The sequence below is a fragment of the Haliotis cracherodii genome, unplaced genomic scaffold (genome assembly GCF_022045235.1).
Source record: "Haliotis cracherodii isolate W230 unplaced genomic scaffold, xgHalCrac1.p SCAF_1, whole genome shotgun sequence".
Lineage (NCBI taxonomy): Eukaryota > Metazoa > Mollusca > Gastropoda > Lepetellida > Haliotidae > Haliotis > Haliotis cracherodii.
In genome coordinates, this window is record NW_027266264.1 from 35,636,442 (window position 1) to 35,660,748 (window position 24,307).

General features: G+C 39.9%; 1 protein-coding gene across 1 annotated transcript; it reads right to left on the reverse strand.

The window, feature by feature from the left end:
• Window positions 1–466: 466 nt before the first annotated feature.
• On the reverse strand, window positions 467–24,131 carry LOC139477065 (uncharacterized). Its single transcript, XM_071259627.1, has 3 exons — window positions 23,970–24,131; window positions 5,582–5,713; window positions 467–2,862 (listed from the first exon to the last, which is right to left on the reverse strand). The coding sequence occupies exons 1-3, from the start codon at window positions 24,079–24,081 to the stop codon at window positions 2,651–2,653; spliced, it is 456 nt and encodes a 151-aa protein (XP_071115728.1). The 5' UTR covers window positions 24,082–24,131; the 3' UTR covers window positions 467–2,650.
• Between the last annotated feature and the right edge of the window lie 176 nt (window positions 24,132–24,307).

The following is a 24,307-nucleotide window of genomic DNA, read 5'->3' on the forward strand; positions in this document are numbered from 1 at the left end:
AGGCTTCCGTAGAGATTATAGTGACGATGAAGCGATATTGTTGACTGGACGTAAGGGATTATTTCCAAAACATCATACTAAATGTTGTGGTCCCCAGATTTGTTCTGATTGCGACGGTTAGTTTGTCAGCACTTTGTGCTCATGGTTTTAACTAAAGTGATAAACATCTCCGACTTGCATCACCTTGGAATTTTTCACACAGTTGCACACAAGTTGCAACGCCGTGATTGAAATATAACTCAAAATGGCGGTTAACCTACCTCACTCACTCACTCACTTGCTCACTCACTTGCTCACTCACTTGCTCACTCACTTGCTCACTCACTCACTCACTCACTCACTCACTCACTCACTCACTCACTCACTCCACGTTGACAAAAACTCACTTTGACCTTCAGTGTTTGTGAGCTACACGTGTATCCCAAATGAAACTCAGGCAATAACTGCTCTAATAAACATGAGTATTTTATTTCATAACGGTATGAACACATTCCAAAGTGAGTGTAAATCGTTATTTCATACACAAAGCTAATAGCTAATGCATAAAATACATGTTGAAACGTTGAACACATGAAGTAATAAAATATATCATATACTATTGAACACATATTTAATCTGTTTCATACGGCAATGAAAAAGTGTATTGTAATACTATGTTATAAAATATTGATGAAACTGTAGAAGCGTATATCATGAAGACGAAGGAAAAATGAAATAAGAGAAAGTGTTGTGTGTTATATAAAATAATGATGAAAATGTATTTGTAAGTTTGCATTTCACAAGGCAAGGCAATGCAGAACGAATAAATTCTAAGATAAACTGCAGTAGAGTTTGTCATACAAACACCGAACAGACGTTTTTTTATATCACGAAGCAATGGAGACATTTGTATATCATGAATTCGACGAAATGTTTAAATGTAGTATATATATCATTCTGCAATGAAGAAACTTAGCGGAGAAATGCAGTGTTTGTTAAAAGTATGGATGAAATGGACCAGTGTATATAAAGAAACGTTGTAGATATCAAGCTGTAGTGTAAAACATACACGTAAAACGAATGTAAAATGGTATTATGCAAAAAGTTAGCTTTATAATACTGCTGACATTAACGATAAGAACAATTAAGATTGGATTACAGAGTGACATATACTTACAGGGACATCAGTATCAACGCGGGTGTAGACATTCCGAGTTTGAGTACCTTAACGCATCTTTCCGGAATAAGAGATACGTCAAAATGAGTTTGCTTGTATGGTGACAGCTCCAACTTTACCGTTAGATTGTAAGATTTTCCGTTTGAACGTTTTGGAATTATAAAATGGAAACATGTATAAATACGAATTATGATGAGCTTTTTCAGCCACCATTTAAATGATAATCAATAATTGCATGATTGCATATCTGTACAAGTATCCAAAAAGCCTCTCCATGGATGAGATAGTGAGTGAGTATGGTATTACGCCGCTTTTAGTAACATTCCAGCAACATCCCAGCGGGGTACACTAGAATTGGGATTCACACATTGTACCAATGTGGGGAATCGAACCCGCACCTTCAGCATGACAAGCAAAAGCTATAAGCACTAGGCTACCCCACCGCCATGATGGCATGAGAAAATGGTACAAGATTGATACATGTACTTGATACAAAGTGCCTGTAGTGAAGTGAGTGTCATAGTGATACAAAAGACTGGATGTGGTGAAAGTATAATGATGATAAATACTTCATAATATCCTGAGATTCTGACTAGATATTTACACTGAATTCATGTTTCACGTTTGTGCAGCCTCGAGCACGTCGAATGTAAGAATATCTCCTTCCACAGTGCAAGAGAAGCAGATTGCCAAAGCATTAGACAGATTGGCATCATAGTCATAGACAGATAGTCACAGTCAGAGATAGAATGGCAAAACTTTAGACAGATTGCCATAGTCGGGGACATAGTCTCATACATGTCGCTTCAGAAAGATTGCCACAGCTTTAGACATATTTCGATAGCTTTAGACACATTGTCATATTGAGAGACAGAATTCCATCACATTAGACAGATTTACACAGTCTGAGACAGATTTTCATCGCATTAGACAGATTATAGTACATGAAGTTTTAGTCAGACAAATTTCCATCGCTTTAGACAGACTGTTAAATTTAGACCGAGAAAACAGATTGCCACATTTGACAGATTGCCACAGCTTTAGACAGTCTTCCATTGTCAGAGACCTATTGCTACAGCAGTGATATATTGCCACAGCTTTGGACAGTCTCTCAAAGACAGAGACATATTCCTACAGCAGTGATATATTGCCCTAGCCTCAGACACAAACAGAATGATGGATAAATTCCCATAGCTGGTATCTATTGGCCGGTACCAAATATCCAATCTGTGTTGCCAAACTTTCCAAATATTTCACATGGTGAAATACACGAATTATCTCACAGTAAATGGTTACAAATGTTCTTTGCCCCTGGAGATGATGACGTCATTGCACTCAGTGTAATACAGGAGATTATCAAATAACTCAACGTCATCTGGATGCCAGGGTGGAAGAGTGTCCCGGCTTCAGGCACATTAACAGTAAAGGATCACAGTGATTCTTCCAAGCAAGCACGCACAGCACACATATATACATCTTTCTCTTCTGTCACAGTCACAATCTGAGTAGAACTGAGACAGTGGAGGTCACAAGAAACACTGTAATGTTGACAACCCTTGTGTGGAGGGACGACCCTCCTCCGCCTTCATAACGCCCCTTCTGTGGAGGGGCAGGGCACCCCCTTTTACAGATGTGTTCCGCGTAGGTGCCGGACTCCACACACTGTATTTGGAAACCTTGCTTGTACGTCATGCACAGGTTGTCTCCTGGGGAAAATGAAAAATGCATGCATATATAAAAATTAATATCGTTTCGTTTTAACATTATTTACCGACCGAAAATAGAGCCACGAGGTTCTGTACCTCACCTGACTAATTAAGAACCTTTACGACACATCAACCTTATTTCGGTGAAGATCATCTATTTTGACTTAAAGAAATATATAGATTCTTGGAAAAAATTGAAACACATTTTTCCACCATCGTTTACAACAACGTTGAGTGTAAACCATGATGCCGTGGATCTTCTTGCAGACATTTACATTCACACACACAGCTTCAGCTCTGTGAAATGTTATTCTTATTAGATTTTAAAACTTTATGTTAAATTTGATTTCTTATAATTTTCTTAATCACAATGATTGGAACAAGATACGGTGTCTTCTTATGAAGGTCCCTGCATGCCAAATTTCAGTTTTACCAATCAAGCAGTTTCAGAAGAGAAGTAAGATTTCAAAAGCATGGCAAAAGTGCAATATATTTCCACTGCAACTGTCAGTGTCGGAAGTAGTGGGGGTCACAGTGTTTTACACATGTAGCTTTTAAGTAGTCCGTCACAGAAATGAGACCCCTATTGGTAACTGACACACTTATCAAATTGGTCAAAATGCTGGTCCGTAGACACTTTGGGACTGCTTGAACTTGTGTCACTTGGATGTCGTGCAACCCATGTCTAAAATCGGATTATTGTGTGAGTATATTTCAGACACACCGCAGCTGAGATCATTTAGATCATTGGTCTTGTAGTTTCAGAGTTGATGTCGAAAGTGCAACATTGGAAAACGGGAGTCAATGAAAGTCCAAGGTCGTAGCTTGATCTAACTCAATATATGCCAAAATGAGTAGTCTATGTTATTCCGCATGCTACATATCAAATATCATAATGATACACGCAGAAGTGTCAAAAATGGAAGTAATGGGCAAAGGTCTGTGACCAAGTTATAGAGACGCCTAAGAAGGGATCATTTATGCAAAGTTTTAGCATTCACAGACCTTGTAGCTTCAGGGGAGATGAACAGACGAACATTCGTAAGATCGACAACGTGAGTCGACATAAACTCACTTGACTTTTCGTCAGGTGAGCTAAAAAATAATTTGGGGCAATACCATAGAAGCCATAGAATACCATAGAGCGGAAGGTCCCGGGTTCGACCCCCAGCCGCGTCATACCAAAAGACGTTAAAAGATGGTACTTGTTGTTACCCTGTCTGGCGCTCGGCATTAAGGGGCTAAAACAAGGACTGGTCGGCTCGGAGTCAGTATACCGTGTCTGAGTGATGGTATTCATGTTAAACTGCGGCATGGTATCTCAGTGTGCTAGCACTATAAATCGGCATCAGTCCGGACTAGTACAAGCAGCCCCACACACACACATATACACGTGCATGCACGTCGCTATATACGAGGGGTGTTCATTAAATATTTCCCCTAAACCACTTAGGGTTATCATATTTGGTTGAAATTTCACATGTGTAATGATACATGTATCTATGGGTTATGTCTGAATTTGCAGCACCGAACTATTTATCTTACCACTTTTACAGGTGTTATGATCGAGTAGGGTGTGGCAATGGAGCCAATAGAATACCGAGCAGTGATTAGGTTTTTATATTTGAAAGGTTGAACTTCAAAAGAAACTCTCGATGAAATGAAAGAAACTCATGGGGAAGATGCATAAGGTGTTTGGACGATGGATCCCCAGGTTGCTCACACCTTTCCAAAAGCTGGAACGAGTCAATTGCTCATAGGATCTTTTGGACATGTGCAAAAAAACAGGCAAACTTTTTATCACACATGATGAAACATGGGTCCATCACTATGATGCTGAGACTAAAGTTCAGTCGATGCAATGGAAGCATGTGGAACCCGTAGAAGGCACGTGTCCAACCCTCTGCGGGCAAGGTCATGCTCACGGTGTTTTGGGTCCAGCACGGAGTAGTGATGACGGATTTCTTGGCAAAGGGTACCACAATTACAGGAGCTTATTATGCTTCACTGCTGCGGAAATTGCGGGACGCTATCAAGCTTAAGAGGCGTGGCATGCTGACCAAGGGTGTCCGTCTCCTGCAAGACAATGCTCCAGTACACAACTCTCATGTTGCCCAGACAGAAGCGCGGCCCTGTGGCTATGAATTCCTTCCACATCCTCCTTACTCTCCTGACCTTGCACCATCTGACTTCCACCTCTTTCCAACCATGAAGTGATTTTTGAAGGGAAAACGTTTCATAGATGATGAAACACTGATTTCTGAAGTCAAGTCCTGGTTTGAGACGCAAAATGAGGGTTTTTACAAGCGAGGTCTCCATAGTTGCATAAAACGATGGGAGAAATGTGTAACTCTTGGTGGTTCCTATGTGGAGAAAGACTAATACCTATGCCAAGTTTCATTCCACTAGGTCCATCGGAAGTGGGTCAGGAGAAATCTTTAATGAACACCCCTCGTAAGTGCAATAATCTTGGACGCGACGTTAAACCCCATTTCACCTCACCTCACCTCCACACATGAAAACTACTGCTAAGATTCTTAGACAAAAGCTATTTGTAGGGTTACAGTAATTGAGGTTTCTGCGTTGTGGGCTGATTTACAATATATTTTCAATACATTTGTAGAAAATCATAATATTTTGGCTACTAACGAGTGCTAAGCATATTAACGATCCCTGCACTTATGAATTTTCGACTCAATTTATACAATTTGAGACTCACTTAATATGTCGTCCTTAACGATGTTGTCACACAAACCCAGCCCTATGGTATAGGAAGAGTAGTGTGTGTCTTTACAATCTTCGGTCCTTGTTGACTTCGCACAGACCGTACATCCGGGTTGTTGACCATTTGCTGAAAAGGACAAAACAAGATTTGAAACAGATGGACCAATCCATTTATTCATCAGAAATCCATCATCATCAGTCTAATCATTCATCCTTCCATCCTTAATCCCATCCTTGATCTCTCATCTCTCCATCATCCATTCATTCACAATTTTATCCATTTATCAATCCATCGTTAATGCATCGACCAATCATCTATTCATTTATCACGCATCAGTCTATCCATCCAAGATCCACCCGTGATTCTGACATTTATCCAGCAATCCATTATTCAGATCCCATACCATCATTATCCATCATCTACTGTACATAGATTATACCATTGTCCACCATCCATACACTCATTTAACCATTAACCACCACCCATACACACATTTGACCATGATCCATCATCTGTACACACATATAACCATTATCCATCATCAACTGTACACAGATCAAACCTTTATCCAAAATCCATACACACATGAAACCAGTGCCCGTCATCCACACACACACACACACACACACATTAAACCATTATCCATCATCCATGCACACACATCATACCATTATCCATCATCCGCACACACACACACACACACACACACACACACACACACACACACACACACACACACACACACATTATTCATCATCCATGCACATATTTAACCATGATCCATCATCCACACATACACAGACACATCATACCATTATCCATCAGCAATTCACACATGAAACAAGCATACTCTATCATCCACGCACGCACGCACGCGCACGCACGCACGCACGCACACGCACGCACACACACACACATACACAAACACATATCATCCTGTTATCCATCATCCACACGCACGCACGCACGCACACACACACACGCACACACATTTAACTGTTATTCATCATCCATGCACATATTGAACCATTATCCATCATCCATACTCACACAAACACACATTTAACCATTACTCATCATCCACACACACAAACTCACACACACACACACATATCATCCTATTATCCATCATCCACACACATCAAATATTAAACCACACACACACACACACACACACACACACACACACACACACACAGCCAGTTCACCTGAACTTGGTTCGTGTTATCATGTTCATACCTAAAGCCAATCGTATAGTCATCATTTGGATGGATACAGATTCTAAATCATAAGAATATTCATCTCGGCTAATAAGACTACAGCTGCTGAACAAAAGTTTGTTACCTTCACAAATTTCGTAACAGTTGTTGCATTCGTTTCTCCAAAAAGTATTAAAGATGGTCTTTTCTTGTCAAAATAAGATAGTCCACACATTTTTCATGCAAATAAGGCAAAACAAACGTTGGTATTATGCAGAACATTGAGTTAGATTATGGATGCAATATAAATACTGCTCAAGTTGCGGAGGTTATTTCTACAGGTATCGCCAGTCTGTCTCGGTGAGTACATTCTTTTAGTACATGTATTTTCTAATGATTATAAAACAACTAACTGCATAAATCTTCGAAACATTAATTGCTTCTGAATGTCATATACTCATTTTGGAATCTAATATAAAGATAATTATAAAATTCTTACACTGTACAAAAGGTTTCATGACTTGATGTCCGGTGCCATTAAAATTTGGCATTACCAAAACAGATTTTATCTGTTTTCTTTTGCAGAATTGTCTTAGATAACGGATTTTTTCAATATCTGCTGCCGTAAATATGACAAAGCAAAGAAATTTAACTTTTAGTGAAAGAACCCGGATTGTCACCATCAGGCACACTGGACTGAAATGGAAGGAAATTCAGAAAGTGATGACCAAAAAAATACAATTGCAATGTCACAATACATGGTATGATAAAGTTGAACACAGTGTGAATGCCTTGTATTTCCGAGTAAAACATTCCTATTTCAGCAAGATAAACCCCTGCCCATTTTTCCAAGAGCACTCGTGTGTTTTTGGCTGCCAGAAACATACAATTATTGGAATGGCCTGGTAATTCCCCTGATATGAGCCCTATTGAGACTCTCTGGGACATTATTGGCAAGAGAGTTGCTAGGGAAATGCCTACATCAAGCCAGGAGCTCTGGAATTTGGTAAAGAAATATTGGTATTCTGTCTCAAAAGATACCTGTCGTGGTCTCTTGGAATCGATGCCTAAACGAATAAAGGCACTACGAAAAGAAAAAGGGGGTAATACTCCTTATTGAATGTACTTTCTTCTGATACCAAATAGCGCTACAATAAAAGTATTAATAACCTTGTAATATGTGTATAAAGTCTTCATAGCCATGTAAACATAGCAATGTAACAAACTTTTGTTCAGCAGCTGTAGTAATTACTTGGAACTGTAGCTATGTCGTCCGCAGAATGGCAGTTTGTGATGGAATTACATATGCACTTGAATATCACCCTTCAACAGACGAGTTAAATGTTTTCTATCAGTGGCATTCTACAACTGAACTAATGATATATATACACTGAACCCAACTCGAGGTAGCAATGTCGTGTCATATTCATTTAACATTAGAGCAGCATAGTTTGACATAATTACCTTTAAAAAGTGATGGACAAACCGTTGCTATGGCAACTCAACGAAGAGAACCGATTTTTAAAAATAGTTTTAATAGTAAAGTGTTGATAATAAATCCACGCCACGTTGCCACGACTGTTACGTGTGTGTGTACACGCCTGTGCAATTTCAGACAAAACAGCTGAAACCAATCTTGGGCGGAAGGAGATACAGTGTCATTTTTATCACTAACAAATTGAACTAATCCGATAACACCAGTCCCTCGTCATTCTATAACTGGGTACCTGGTAGTATCTAAATTCGCAACGAAATGGTCAATTATCTTTATCTATATTTATAAATTAATTAGTTTCTTGTTTATCATATATAGTTTATTTTGAAGCCAATTTGTGAAGAACGAAAGCAAATGTCATCTGACGTTTACTGCGAAAACAATATGTGAAGTACTGCACTTCCTAACTGATAACATCTATGTGATATTTGGGGATAAGAAGGTATCCCGATGGGCATTCACCTTCTTGCTGATCTTTTTACTTATGCATAGGAATCGGAATGTCTGCTCGGATTGGCAATATGAAACCAAGGAAATTTGGCCAAGAAATTTAAGCTTTTACTTAAGGGATACAGATAATCCGATATAGTTCAATACGTGTAAAATAGCCAATTCCATATTAATGATTTACCCATTTGAACAAGAAATAAAAGGACCAGCGAAACCGCCTCACCTGTTTCATATTGAGATCTGTGATGCATAAGTTTGGTGACATAAAAAGACCAACAAGTCAACTTTCCCTTGAGCAATATGTTAGCAGCTCCTGCCTTTGCTGTCTGCATTTCACAATTTTTAGGTACAATCGAGCATGCTCTTTCTGTGAAGAATTCACCACTCATCAACACCTGGAACCTTCACAAGTTGATGGGAAACCAAGATCACAATGGAATGTGTTTGAGTCGGAATCGTACAATGGACTCGGCTTTTGGTAGAGATCATTTCTTATGATTATGAAAACATTGTTGTTGCTTTTAGTGAATTGACATCATTGTGGAGGCTGATGTGATAACTTGGTAGTGTCAAAGTTCGCTCATCATAGCCAGGTTCGATTGCCTGCTTCAGGTTATCTGCAATGCCTTCAACAAAGCATTACAAAGTCTTGTAATCATCAAACGAAGCTAGGAGCAGAATCAGCACGCAGTTCTGTTTAAGATGCAATAAAAACTGTCTATCACTGCAATCGCAGTAAATAATGAAGGGGAGAGATAACATCCCTGATTCGCCACGAAGGCTCAATGTGTAAATTCGAAAAGTGGCATCCCTTGCAATAAAATGGCTTAAATATGGCTAAAATCGGCCATACTCACTATAATTATACGTTTCCGACTCTTGATAACCCCGAATATGACTGAATACTATCGACAGAAAATACGAGTGGAAAACTTTGTCCGTATCCGAGTGCGTCATATATTCTGTATTAAGCATCACTAATTGTTTTGAAGAAAACTGAGCCATCAAAGGAATCGTCCTGGTAAATTACCTTCATTCAGTGAAATTACTTTGTCTCATAGATTCTGTCTGTGTGTGTGCTGTTAGTGTCATATAACAGATCTTGTGATAGTGCATTAATTTCGCTCTGATATCCACAGTAGCAATTAACTGAATGACCCGATATTTAGTTTTGAAAGATGTGCAGTAAGTAAGTAAGTCGATACACACACGGTAAATGGGCATAAACACAGTGCAGAGGGGGTATCATAAATACCGATTGTGAAATGATCCGATAATTATTTTTAAAAGATGGATGTTGAGTAAGTAAGTAAGTTGATGCATACACGGTAAATGGGCTTAAACGCAGTAAAGGGGAGGTATCATAAATACCGATAGTGAAATATGTTGATTTGTCACATTGATACTGCTTGTCACAAAGGTTATCAGGAGTGGCTCCAACACGATGTACATGTATTCAACAAGGTATTTTTACAAAGTCTTGTAATCGTTAAACGAAGCTCAGCGGAGGAATATCACACAGTTGTCTCCAATATGCAATAAAAACTGCCTATTACTGCAAACTGGGTAAATAATGAAGGGGAGAGATAACGCCCCTGGTTGACTCCATCTCCGAGTCTGATTACTAGGACGAACATTTCGCGGACTGTGCGGAAGAATGGTTATTCAATAGGACTTATTACTGGTAGAAGAATGACGCATCCTACATGTCATCATATCTGCCAATCAGGCTGGCTTAACCGCGGTGGTGGCAATGTTGTAACTGGCATAACTAAGGAAGATGAAGGATTACTTTATTGATTTTCATAGCGAAAACGTAGAGGCATATTTTTGTCGTCAACAAGAATGTACACACACGTCGTCTGAACTATCATAACGTATGAGTGCATATCTTAATAAAACATATATTCAAATATGCTATTAAATAGAATTTCTTTTAATGTTGCTGGCATAAATTGGAATTAATGTCTAAATTTTATAAAGCCTTAACATATATTAAGTTTAAATGCGAATGCAATGGCGGCCAAGCATATTTCGAATTTTTAAAGTGCATTTGAAGGTATATGCATAGGTCAAAGCGTAGGAGAGCCTGAGCTACTTTTAGGTTAGGTCTGCAATTGAGATGTTTTATTCAACAATACTTTCCCATGAATACTTGTGTGGCACTAGCATGTTGGTGCAATGAGATTTTGCTTATTTCCGTTGACACATATCGAGCGAACACTTTAAGCATGAGGCTACCTCACCACCTTTACATATTCGAGAAGTGAATAGCTACTCCATCTCATACATCTTGATCAAAGGGACAGCATGTCTCTCTTTGCATGTCATATTCAGAGAAACCTGTTCATTGTAAATATTACCAGTGTCTGATTCGAAAATATTTGCAAGTGACATACGGTGAGTAATCAGAGATGAAATATATAAGATTCAAATCTGTGTGTCTCCGTGTAAATATTCATTCGAAAACTCATTAACCAAACCCCGTGTTTGAAAAAGCAAGAAAGTATACGAGAAAATATATTGAAGGGGATTTCAAGTAAGAAGTCGGTCTAATTGGGTCTAACGCTCTCTCGAAGCCTAGAAAAGTCTCTCAGAGCAAAAAGACTGAAATCCAATGCGAATGCTAAAACTTTAAGGACATTTAATAGGTTTCATTTCAGTTTTCAAATTGAATCTGTCACATGAGATTCGTTTGTTCCGAATTCGGGCATTTGTAGTTTATTAATATGTCACCATCAAACCTCTTGCACTATCTTAAATATCGATCGGATACAGTCCCAGAAGCCATGACATTTAAATCAGATTATATAACCGATTTTATAGTACGGTTATTCTGTTCGTCTTTCATTAAGTTATAATCGAAAATGATTCCCCAACATAAACATTCCTGCACCCAAGCATCACGTTTCCGTGATGGCCCAGAAGTTTGATTATCACCAGAACAATTATTATAATTGCATTCCTTTATTCATCATCCTCATCAACCAGACATGGATCCACTGTGGACAGTGTTCGCCTCGCAGCTAATTCAGCATGAACATTTGGGTATAATATGGATTTACTTATAAACGCATATGAGCCACGTGCGTTCGGGGTGGTGAACCGAATGACGCCATTGTCAATAGCAGCCGCATTGTTGAGTGCACGTGCAAACACGTCTTTAGAAAACTGTTAATGAACTTTCCATTGTAAACTTACAGATTGTGGATTGTAATCAAGGAGATTAAACATCTTTATAACTTCCAGTTGCGCGGTGTAGATTTACTGTTTGTCCGAGTGACAGCTAATCCCTAACGTATCGTTTGTATTTACAGTCAGCATGAGATAATGACGCTGTCTGGGGGATTTAGTAAAGAGGTTCAGGATTCTGACAATCAGTTTATGCTGATGAAAACATGTTTTATTTGTAAAATATGAATTTTTAAAAATAAATACATAAAGTAGTGTTGATGGGTTTGAAGGATTGTTGATCATAAGCTGCTATGGGAGCTGAAAGAATTCAGTTTTTCTTCACGGCGCATGTTTGTGTGAACTCATGTACCGCAGCCCAGACAACGGAGTCATCAGTTACACAGATACATCACGACTGCCTGTAAATATTTGATGCGCAAACCAGTGGTTAATAGCATGAAAGACATTTCACGGTGTTGGTGTATACGATGACAATTAACCAGGCACACATTGTAATCACCGATTCCCTTTTTAGCGCACCTTATAATAACATAGGTGCCTACCCAGCCCTGGGCCACCAACAAAGTGAGTGTGACAATGAATGGTGACAAGGTGACATGGTCTGTTAAAATTATTGATAAATACACACGTTGTTGACATCATGATTGGACATCGATAAGAGTGAATATTGATCTTCATGTTGATGCCAAAGTGGGCGTCGGGATCGATATCAATATGCGAATGTATGTTGATGTCAACGAGGGTTTGAATGGCGATGCAAACGTGGGTGTGAATATCAAAGTGCGAGCAGATGTGAATGTAGATGTTGGTGTGCATCTCCTCCTATATCATCTGTACCTATATACGCTATATATGTAGCGAGGAGCGAACCTCAGATAGTTTATGCCAAATATGTGTAAAGTATACCATGCAATGAGGATGTATTCCCAGGATTAACCATGTTTATTCTCATTCATCGACATCCGTATTCAAACGGAAACGGACAATATCCCCGGTGAGTGGGTTTGCTATAAAAATATCCTCATACTTCACAAATTGAAAGAACCTTTCACAAACTGTTTGACTTCCCTGATGAATCCACCTGCACATACCCTGTCAATGGCATTAGTCTGAATAGAAGCTTAGGAGTCGGATTTGTGGAGATGATTGTTGATATCTTACACATTGAGGGGTAAACAAAAAGAGCCTACTAGTCGCGTGACACACATGCAAATGAAGTATATGTATTGTCGTTTATTATCTCCTTTCAAAACGTCACCAAAGTCACCAAGGTCATTAAGGTCACCCAGATCGGCAGACTGAATGAGACACCGAGGAACAACTACTTGATGCGTCCATGGTTGAACCTGGTACAGATAAACCAGTGACTGATGGTGTCAGCATAGACACACCGTTAGGCTGCGATGACACAGCACTACAACCAGGAATGAGAAGAAGATATCCACTTTCCAGCCCGTTAGAGAAAGATATGCCATTACAGGTTGTCCTTAAAAAAATGTCCCTTTGAATACTTGCGATCAAGAAGTGATTCTCTTTTCAACATTGTTTCTACTTAAAGATACGGTTCTAAACTGTCTGTTCTAAACTGTTATTCACACAATATCTACATTAGTATCATAACACTGGAAATGAGATACGAAACAAGTTCTCAGATTGACAAGAGACACGTTCGGTGTTCTGAGACTGATATGATTAAACACGAACAGCTCTCACATACATGTCGGTAGACGTGCACATGTCTCTAAGGCACACTTATTAGTTTTAATCATAATTTCTAGATATATAAATGACATGAACAGTTGTCTCTATATGAGACTGGCGTACATTCTGTCCGCTTATCTAGGATTGTCTATTATAAGGATAGTATTACTACACACCCATGGACGTATGCAGTACAGATTTGCAGCAAGACTAACATGTCGGCTGCGTTTCCACTACGTAAACATATGTCCGGTTGTTCGTCATATCCTGAGCGAAACGGAAATGACATATCACTTACACTTGTGTGAAGCTAATGTCGCGCCCTCTGGTTCAGAACACTTCTCAGGCTCTCTATGCTTGTCGATCATGGCGACTAAATGGATCAGGGGTCAGATTCGGAAACTTGGTCGCATGCATGGCATCGTATACCCGACAGATTGGGACACTCCTCGTGTTATCAACCACCAGTTTTACTGAAACGTGTTACAGTAAGAGTACAACTGAGTATCAAACACGTTCTCAAACAAAGTGTTATAACGCCTGCTGCATACAAGCCTGGCACCAACAGTTAACATGACACATCACAGCTTCACGAAATCGAAATCCTGCATCTGTGGACTCTGCCCCATGACATACAAGAAAGGTTTAAATATTTAGGAAACGGATAGGAAATGGTATGTCACGTCAGTGACCTTTGTTTAATATCCAATGACTCGATTCTGAGTCAGACCAGCATGACATCATCCACAATGCCCACTTTTCTCTAGGATGTAAATTGGGGTCAGCTAGGTTGATACGTGCATCAACACCTTCCTGTACACGTGTCCAACATATGGTGGTACCTGATAAGCACTACAATAATGTCACCATTTGAGACAATTGGGTCCGGATTTGGGTACAAAATACGTGCATTAAACATGTTGCAGTCGGTTTTGATTCCAATGAAACGACAGTAGCTCTCTCAGCTTTTAAGGTCAGTGCGACTTTTGGACCGGAAATGTTTTTGTAGGGGTAATTTTAAGTAAAAGAGCAATTATTTTCACTCGTGGTTGGCGTTGTAGACTAACATATAGTCTCTGAAATAAACATATCATACAGAAAAAAAAACAGTTGTACAGTTATCTTAAAAAAAATCTAATAAAAAGGGAGCCCAGTGATTCTCTTCATTTTCAGATACTGCAGTAATCTAGACTTGCCAAACATTATAGACTTGCATGGGCTGTAGTTGATATAAATGTATCAGGGTCTGTAAGACAGACTATTGGCGTTGATACTTAATCAGTAAAAAAAAATCACTTTAGTCCATTCGTTCGCAATTTGAAGTTAAGTTGAAGCATAATGTTTGTTGGTCTTTATAAACCGTATGAATTGAACAGCAACCATAAGACTTTCTTCTGTTTCTTTAGAGCTTTAAGGAAATATCGAACCATACGATAGTACCTGTCAAATGCATATTTTGTGATATCATAATACTTTTTTTAGGCCATTTTTTTCTTCATTTTACAAAATGTTACTGTAAAGAGTACATGTGTCCCGTCACAACACGCTTTTGCTTATGAACTTATCAGAGTGTCTCGTTTTTGCTTTTCCAAATGGAATGTAACTGCATGTAGAAAATTGTACAAGTACCTACAATTCAATAACTCTGTACACAGTTCAAAGATATATACTAATGATACTATTATTTTTTATTATGTAAATGACTCATCCGTGGAAAACGCACTTCAAAAGTATTATAGTATTCATGATGATTTTAGATAAATGTGGATATGGTGAGTGATTCTACTCCATTAGGTACAAGTACAGCAAACATCGGACTGTGTAATTGTATGCGCCTAGCGCTGCTGAATGCAAACCCACAGACATATTTATTTCATTCGATCTGTAACAGGTTTTGATAAATATCTCTCTTAGTATAAGCTTTAGCTTGATTACAGAACCAGTGAACATCACTCGGTGCATGCATTATCATTTATTGTGTCGGGAGCACGTGCATTTAACGCAGTATGGCGCCAGCGAGTGCATCCCGTTACTTAACTCCGGTCACAGTTGTAAATAAATAATAATTATTACTTCAAGCGAAGGTTTGTACGTATAACCATACTGCACGTATACTCATTTAACAGAACTATCTTTTTTTTATTCCGCAGAAAGCATTTATGTACTTGTGTGTTATTGTTTGGATAGAAAATTGAAAGTTATTATTTCTCGTAATGGCGCCGTTTAAACTCTGAACTAAAATGTCAGCTCTATAAATGGGTCGCCGCCCTCCTCGGTTGGTATTTATCAGTAATCAGTCCTCTTTATTACCAGTGATTGTCGGGTTAAGAGCATATGTGCTCGTTTTATCATCTCGCTCTGCGTGTCATCGGCAAGTAGATGTGTCTACCTTATAACACATGGGGAACATCTCTCTCAGCCCCATGGGGACGTGCCGGGTCTTACAAGGCCCAATACTGACATAGGAACTGGTGTCGTCTCTCCTCATGACAGCTCATGAAATGCGTTTGCAGCCAATAACAATTCTGTGTAAAAAAGAACATGTTTTCACGAATATTGTCATCACTTGCGATCAAGGATACCAAACGACTTTAAACGATTGCACTTGTTGTTACTCTGCCTGGCGCTCAGCTTTAAGGCCAGACAGCAAGGACTGGTCGAGTTGGGGTCAATATAATGTGTCAGTAATCCATGGTATTTAAGTTGGCTAGCACTATAAAACCGACATAAATCCGGATTAATACAAGCAGCCACACATCAAGGGGCATGCACGTCGCTACATAAGTGAAATAATTTCAACGTTAAACCCCTTTTCACCTAACCACGCAGTTAAGGGAATTACGTTTTGAAGTTATAAAACTCATTGATTATTATCTCAAATGGGCAACATTAAAATGATCATTCTGGGATAGAGCAAACACACTAACCTGCAGTGGATACATATATGATACTGACTGATTTACTGTTGTATAGGATTAATACAATAGAATCATATTATAGAACTTCAAACCACCCCCTGTCATCAACATACAGCAACTGCCTCAAGAACGTCCTAACATAGAGCAACTGTCATGATGACGCCCTAACATACAGCAACTGTCCTGAGAACGTCCTAACGTAGAACAACTGTCCTGAGAACGACATAACATAGAGCAACATCCCCGAGAGCGTCATAACGTAGAACAACTGCCCCGGGAACGTCCTAACATACAGCAACTGTCCTGAGAACGTCCTAACGAACAGCAACTGTCCTGAGAACGTCCTAACATACAGCAACTGTCCTGAGAACGTCCTAACATACAGCAACTGTCCTGAGAACGTCCTAACATACAGCAACTGTCCAGAGAACGTCCTAACATACAGCAACTGTCCTGAGAACGTCATCACACACAGCAACTGCCCCGAGAACGTCCTAACATACAGCAACTGTCCTGAGAACGTCCTAACATACAGCAACTGTCCCCAGAACGTCCTAACATACAGCAACTGTCCCGAGAACGTCCTAACGTACAGCAACTGTCCCAAGAACGTCATCACACACAGCAACTGCCCCGAGAACGTCCTAACATACAGCAACTGTCCTGAGAACGTCCTAACATACAGCAACTGTCCTGAGAACGTCCTAACATACAGCAACTGTCCCCAGAACGCCATCACACACAGCAACTGTCCCGAGCACGTCCTAACATACAACAACTGTCCTGAGAACGTCCTAACATACAGCAACTGTCCTGAGAACGTCCTCACATACAGCAACTGTCCTGTGAACGTCCTAACATACAGCAACTGTCCCGAGAACGTCCTAACACAGTGAACCTGTCCTAAGAACGTCATAACATACAACAAGTGCCCCAGGAATGTCATAACATACAGCGACTGTCCTGAAAACGTCCTAACACAGCAAATGTCCCGAGAACGTCCTAACGTAGAGACCGCCTCCGGTAGAGCGTCTGCCCGGAGAGTCGAAGATCCGGGCTTCGATTCCCGGCCGCGTCATACCAAAAGACATTAAAAGATGGTACTTGTCGTTACACTGTCTGGCGCTCGGCATTAAGGGGCTTAAACAAGGACTGGTCGGCTCGGAGTCAGTATACTGTGTCTGAGTGGGATATTCATGTTAAACTGCGGCTTGGTATCTCAGTGAGCTAGCGCTATAAATCGGCATCAGTCCGGACTAGTACAAGCAGCCACACAAACACACATACGTACATGCACGTCGCTGTACAAGTGCAATAATCTTGGACGCGACGTTAAACCCCATTTCACTCCCCTCACCTCCTAACGTAGAGAACCTGTCCTGGGAACGTCTTGATGTAGAGAAACTGTAACGAGGACGTCCTAACATACAGCAACTGTCCTGAGAACGTCATAACATACAGCAAGTGCCCTGAGAACGTCATAACATAGAGCAAATGCACCGAGAACGTCATAACGTAGCGAAACTGTCCTGAGAACGTCATAGACATACATAAACTGCCGTGAAAACGCCTAAACATAGAGCAATTGCCCCGAAAACGTCATAACATATAATAACCCCCAAAGGAAAGTCGTATTAACATACAGCATTGTCCTAACAAAGAATAACTCCCATGGGAATGTCTTAACATAGAGCCATTGCCCTGGTAACGCCATACCATAGAGCCTCTGCCTTTGTAAAGCCATAACATAGAGAAGTCCCCTGGGAACGTCATAACACATGAACGCCCCTGCGAATGTCCTACATAGAACAACATCCCTGGGAACGCCATATCCTAGAGCAACTCTCCTGTCAACATTCTAACACAGAGAACTTCTGATAACGAGGACATTCCGATAAGATAGAGTTGAATTACATCGGGCGGGCAAGAATAATGCCAGTATTGTTGTCAGCAATTACTGCTGAACTAAGCTCCCTCCTCGGCTGACCTTTGGTCAGTAAAATACGTTTCATACAAAACTTAGACATTTTCTTTTAATAATTCTTTTCAAAGTAGCATGGTCTTATTTGAAGAATACCTTGGGTCACTGTCGGTTAAAGTAAATTGTGTTGACCAAACAATCTTATCCATGTTTTGTACATAAACAGTTTTAGACGACTGAGACAATTAACACATTCCGGCGTGATTACAATGTGTAAACTGTCTTCAAACCTGGCGGCGTGAATCGATGCTCATGATATCAACCACTGGTTTTAATATGGACTCGATTATTTACAAGCTGTAGTGATACAGACGACAGACAACTGTCACTTTTTTCTCTGTTTCGATAATATGGGACATTGTGGACTTAAGCAATAAAAACATCTCGGCATCATCTGTTGTGTAAACAGATGCCCAGACAGAGTGGAGAAGGGACAGATGGGGCTGGGGCACAACAAGCATGGTCATATTTCCTTATCTGGCCACACAGTTACATGGTGGATTATTTACAATTTACAACAATACAGTGCATATATTATTTAACCAGGCATTATCTGTTTGCATTATTATTGAACACAACTTGGATAAAAAACATTAACACACTCATTTTTATATTTTAAAATACCGTGGAATTATAATACATTTTATTTATTGTGATAACATCTAGGTAACACATAGCATAATCTTTTAGGATACTTACAATGGAAGAGTGCGTGAAATTCATCACCAACATCGCAGCTATCATATCAATTACATTTCCTTTTAATAAATAGTACTTGGCTCCAACGACCCAATTCAACTGGAAGCTTTTGGTATAATGTTCTATTGTTTGTTTGTTTGTTGTTTAACGCCGCACTCAGCAATATTCCAGTTATATGACGGCGGTCTGTAAATAATCGAGTCTGGACCAGACAATCGAGTGATTGACATCATGAGCATCGATAAACGCATTTGGGATACGGTGACATGCATCAACCAAGTCAGCAAGCCTGATCACCCGATCCCGTATTCGCACAGTGGCCTCTTACGGCAAGCATGGGTTGCTGAAGACCTATTCTCCATCCTGATCTTCACGGGTCGATATGATGGTCGAAACTGAATTAGTGAAAACTATTGTTCTTTTACATAATTGATCAAAATATTGTCCAACTACAAGTTCGGCTCTAAATATTGATTTGATGATTCAAACATTTAAGATGACCATATTTATTAGTACTGATCTTATAATTCATATGGGGCAGTCGGGTAGCCTAGTGGTTAAAGCGTTCGCTCATCACGCCTAAGGCCCAGGTTCGATTCCCGACATGGTTACAATGTGTGAAGCCCATTTCTGGTGTCCCCCGCCGTGATATTGCTAAAATATTGCTAAAAGCGGCGTAAAACCATACTCACTCACTCACTATAATCCATATTGCACAATATATCGTAGTGAAAGGACAGAGTTAAAACAATGTGAATGCCATATATACGCCAATCCAGACAACACACTGCAACGGTACTCTTGTCTAATAAACACATTCATGATGGGCTGCTCCTTTGATGCAGCACCATCCCTGATAGAATAACAATTGGGTCTGGAATCCCACCATGTCACAAACCTTCTCGGCGGATTTCTAAACTGACGGCCATGACTTCCCACAAAATCCTGATGCTTAACATAACGGAATTAACAAGCTTTTCCCCTAGCCTTTTTAGATATTTTTAAATTAAAACTTGACTATGTGTTCCGTGTGTGTGTGTTTGGGGGGAGTGATTCAGACATCCGCCAAAAGAATATTAAACCACTCAGTGAATACAAAAATATTTTGTTATATTGACTTCGTATTTATGGACCATGCTTTTTTGTGTGATGAAAAGTAAACTTTTCCCGAATATCTTGGTTTTATACAGCGTCCCCCAGCACTGAAATAGCTACATCTATCACAAACAGTGAATTTCGAAGCTAGACGTGACATTTCATTTCCTAAAAGTCTTAAATTCAAAATCCACATCAATATATTTTGAGAGAAACCATCACTTTCAGATGCATCGTAAGCTTATAACTGACATCCGCCTCTAAATTGATGTTTTGTCACATGGGTCTCGAATGTTATTGGTAAAGGAGATTTTAAGATAGTTTCAAGCGATAGTACAGCCGACAAGTTGCTAGGGTGAAACTGTGACCCCCAATATCCGGTGAGCTATTGTTGTATCGCATGGTCATAAAGCAAGCCCTCTGAGGTTATGGCGTCTTGTAACGGAACGTTTCTAATACATGAATAGTCGATATTTGGGATTGGGATAGGGGTCGTCGCTGTGTCACTAGAATTGTGGGTTGTGTCTGGGATATTTTAACAAAGATATGTCGATGTGAAAAGGTCAGAAGTGTTTGCTGTTGGTGCGGGTGAGGGTATAGGGATGCTCTCTCTCTCTCTCTCTCTCTCTCTCTCTCTCTCTCTCTCTCTCTCTCTCTCTCTCTCTCTCTCTCTACCTTCGTCTCTCACGTCAATACGAAACTGTTCTTCTTCTCTCCCCTATCTCTTTCTCATTGTTTCACAGTCTCCCTCTCTATGTGCCTCTGTCTCTCTCTGTCCATCTCTCTCTCTCACACTCACTGTCTCAATGTTTCACTGTCACGTCTCTCAAGGACGTTATTGACTCATGTGTTGGTGGTTGGGACTCAAAGAAGTCGTATTTCATTTATAACCATAGCGCCAGATATTGAAGTACATGACAGAGATTGAGGGTAGGTTGAGTACAGAAAGCGACACATCTTTCAACTGTTACCGTGGGCTTACGCATTTGACGGGAGTCATACTAATACCTGTTATAGAGGAGAGGATTGTACCGCCAGTCGCACATTGTTAGCACGGAGCCCAGTTTGAAGGGTGACAGGAAAAATAACGATCGGGTAAAGGGGTAAAGGGGCGTAGAGGGGTAAATTAATACTTTCTGAAGCAAGTTTGATACTTCCTGTCACAGTAACCTGGAAGTTTTGGAACAGACACCCAGATCCCACTTCTATAGAATGTATTTCCAGCTTACACTAACGCTTAGTCTCTGAAAATATATAATTTGGATAGAAACAAATAAATTCATTTAAACTGAAAAGGAGCCCCAGTGAGATGGGAGATTCGGAACCTGGAAAAATCTACACTTGCGTCAAGGGATTCAGCATTACAGGTCTACAAAACTTATGAACTTGAGTTCAATTGTTGTGCGAACGACTTCCTCAAAACTAGGAATTCAAATTCGAAAACAGATCATACCATTATCGGAGATAGGTGAATGTGTATTAATCAGATAATGCAACATATGGACTCGCCCAGACAAGGCACAGCATTCCCTGTGAACAAAAGTACTGAAACCGTATCCCGTCCCTATCAAACCACCTGCCCTCGAAAACGCGAAGCCCGCGATTCAAAGGGAAGTTATAAATGAGAGTGGCGTGAGGGCTATGCGTCAATTTAAATTCTGTATGAATACAAAAAAAATATGCCGGGTCCAGGAGATAAAATTTGAGCGACAGTATACGAGAGAAAGATTCGGGGTTGGGGTTGAAGAAAACAATAAAAGGGGTAAAACTGGCATCTGTTGCGTGAGAACTTTACAAATACTTGATGTATAGTTCCGCCTGACGCCATAGTGCACGGCGAGGGAGATACTAGGAGTGTACGGGAATGTGCAAAGAAGGATAGACAATTATTTTAAGTAGGGGGTGGTGTGGTTTGGGGGGTGGGTGTTGTGTTATATGGAGGGGCCCGGGACGAGAAGGGTGCAGTTTGGGGGTTCAGTTTGGCTGAAGAGGGATTTGTATTAATAACATTTTGGTATGTCTTTAACATAAACGTGCATTGTGCCTGCCAGAAAGTTGATTTAATCATCAAGCTCAATCACAGAAAGGAATATTATTCTCTCTGTGTGTTTTAAACAAACGATATTTTTCCATGGTACCAAATCATACCATATATTAATTCACTGTTTGGTATTCTTTGACTTATCACCATATATTAATCGTCTCAGATTTCGAGGGCCGTTTAGCAGAACACGAATAGTATTTTTATTCAAGAAAGTTTTACGTTGTTCATGATTTCATTTAGATTGTTGTGTAACCATATTATCATATATCTACATACATCTACATTATACAATGAAACATACCAATAATCTGACACCGCGAACCTGTTAATGGTTGAGCTCATTTTGGGTGTGTCGAAATACGCAAACATTCAAACAATGTGCAGGAGACATTTTGAATTACGCCAACATGTGTCGAAATAGTTAAGTTTACTTAAAAAACAGTGAGAATTTCATCAGCCATCTCGCCACATTCTTCGGCCCAACCTCTCCCCTCCCTAGCTATATTTAGCACTGTCACCAACTTTATAGAAAGCACATGTTTTTATTGTGTAAGAAAGTTAATCAAAATAGGCCGCGCTGGCTGCGGTGTGGCCTCCTGTCGGCGTCCTACTCTTCCGACAGGATTTCATCAACATCGCACACATATATCCTGGTCATAGGCTAACATCTGGTCTCTGAAATGAACATATCGTACAGAACTAATATAGTTGTTAAGTTATCTTAACAAAAAAACATAATAAAAAGAGCCCAGAGACTCCCTTCTTTCCTGATACTGACAAATAAAAAATCGATTAAAAAAGTATAAATAACAACATAATTAAGACAACAGAAAATTAAAATAATGATTATGAATAATATAAAATATTATGCTAAATAAATAGCAACTTAAATTTTTAAAAGGAAATCAAATTGTAAAAAGAAAATATATATATGACCGGCGCCACAACCGTGTGGCGACACTTTAATGATTATATCTTATCTTTGCTTATGATGTAATGTAGTCACGTATTTAAACCTATCTAAATGTTGTTTATTTCAACACCTGAAGTACACAACTATTGATAATGAGCGACAGCTACAATCAAGATACGATCCCACAAATGTCCTGCTCTTTCGATGTAATATTAACTTCCCTGAATGCCGTGTAACACAAAGTTGGGGTGAAACTGGATGAATCAACAGGTAGCGTAATTAGTCTCCTTACACGCGTTTCAGTCACGAAGTCTCAATATCAACGTGTAGAATGTAGCATGTAGTGATCATTTGATATACATCTGAACGATATCTGCCTGTATATATGTATACATGGGGGTATTTTAGTCCATGGAACAATATTGTTAGACAAAAACATAATTCAATAACCTCTTATAAAATACATACATGTACATTTGACTCTCTCTCTCTCTGTCTGTCTGTCTGTCTGTCTCTCTCTCTCTCTCTCTCTCTCTCTCTACTATGTAGAAAACGTCTCAAAATAAAACAGGAAATTAAATCAGAATGAAAAATCCCTGGTTTAAAAATTTCCACGTAACGTCCATGGTGCCAACTTCAAGGAGAAGTTTGTCGCCAGCATCACATGACCTACTTAACTAATGACGACTTACCATTCCCAGGCAGCACGACCCCCAGCAGACATATAATCCATATGTTAATCCTTGCCATCCTCACTGGTCGACGGTCAACACTTGATTCAGGCGGAACAGAGGACTGAACCATATATTGCGACACATGACAAGCTCTAGCTGCAACCGCTCTCTCAGTTTCCTGTATACACCGCACAGCGCTGTTGTAGCACAAAGCCCGCGCTACAGCGAGGACGGGACACACAGAAGGTCACGGGGAAGGAGGCAAGTTGGGGTGGGGGTAAGCAGTGGTGGGGGTGGGGGTAAGCTGAGATGGGGGGGGGGGGGTGAGACATATGAGACGGAGGAAATAGCCCGGT

Excerpts from the sequence above, each read along its gene's own strand:
- LOC139477065 (XM_071259627.1), bottom strand. The coding sequence starts at position 24,081 with ATGGTTCAGTCCTCTGTTCCGCCTGAATCAAGTGTTGACCGTCGACCA. Across the intron at positions 5,714-23,969 it reads GGTCGTGCTGCCTGGGAATG|CAAATGGTCAACAACCCGGA; the intron begins GTAAGTCGTCAT and ends TGTCCTTTTCAG. Across the intron at positions 2,863-5,581 it reads CGTTAAGGACGACATATTAA|GAGACAACCTGTGCATGACG; the intron begins GTGAGTCTCAAA and ends CATTTTCCCCAG.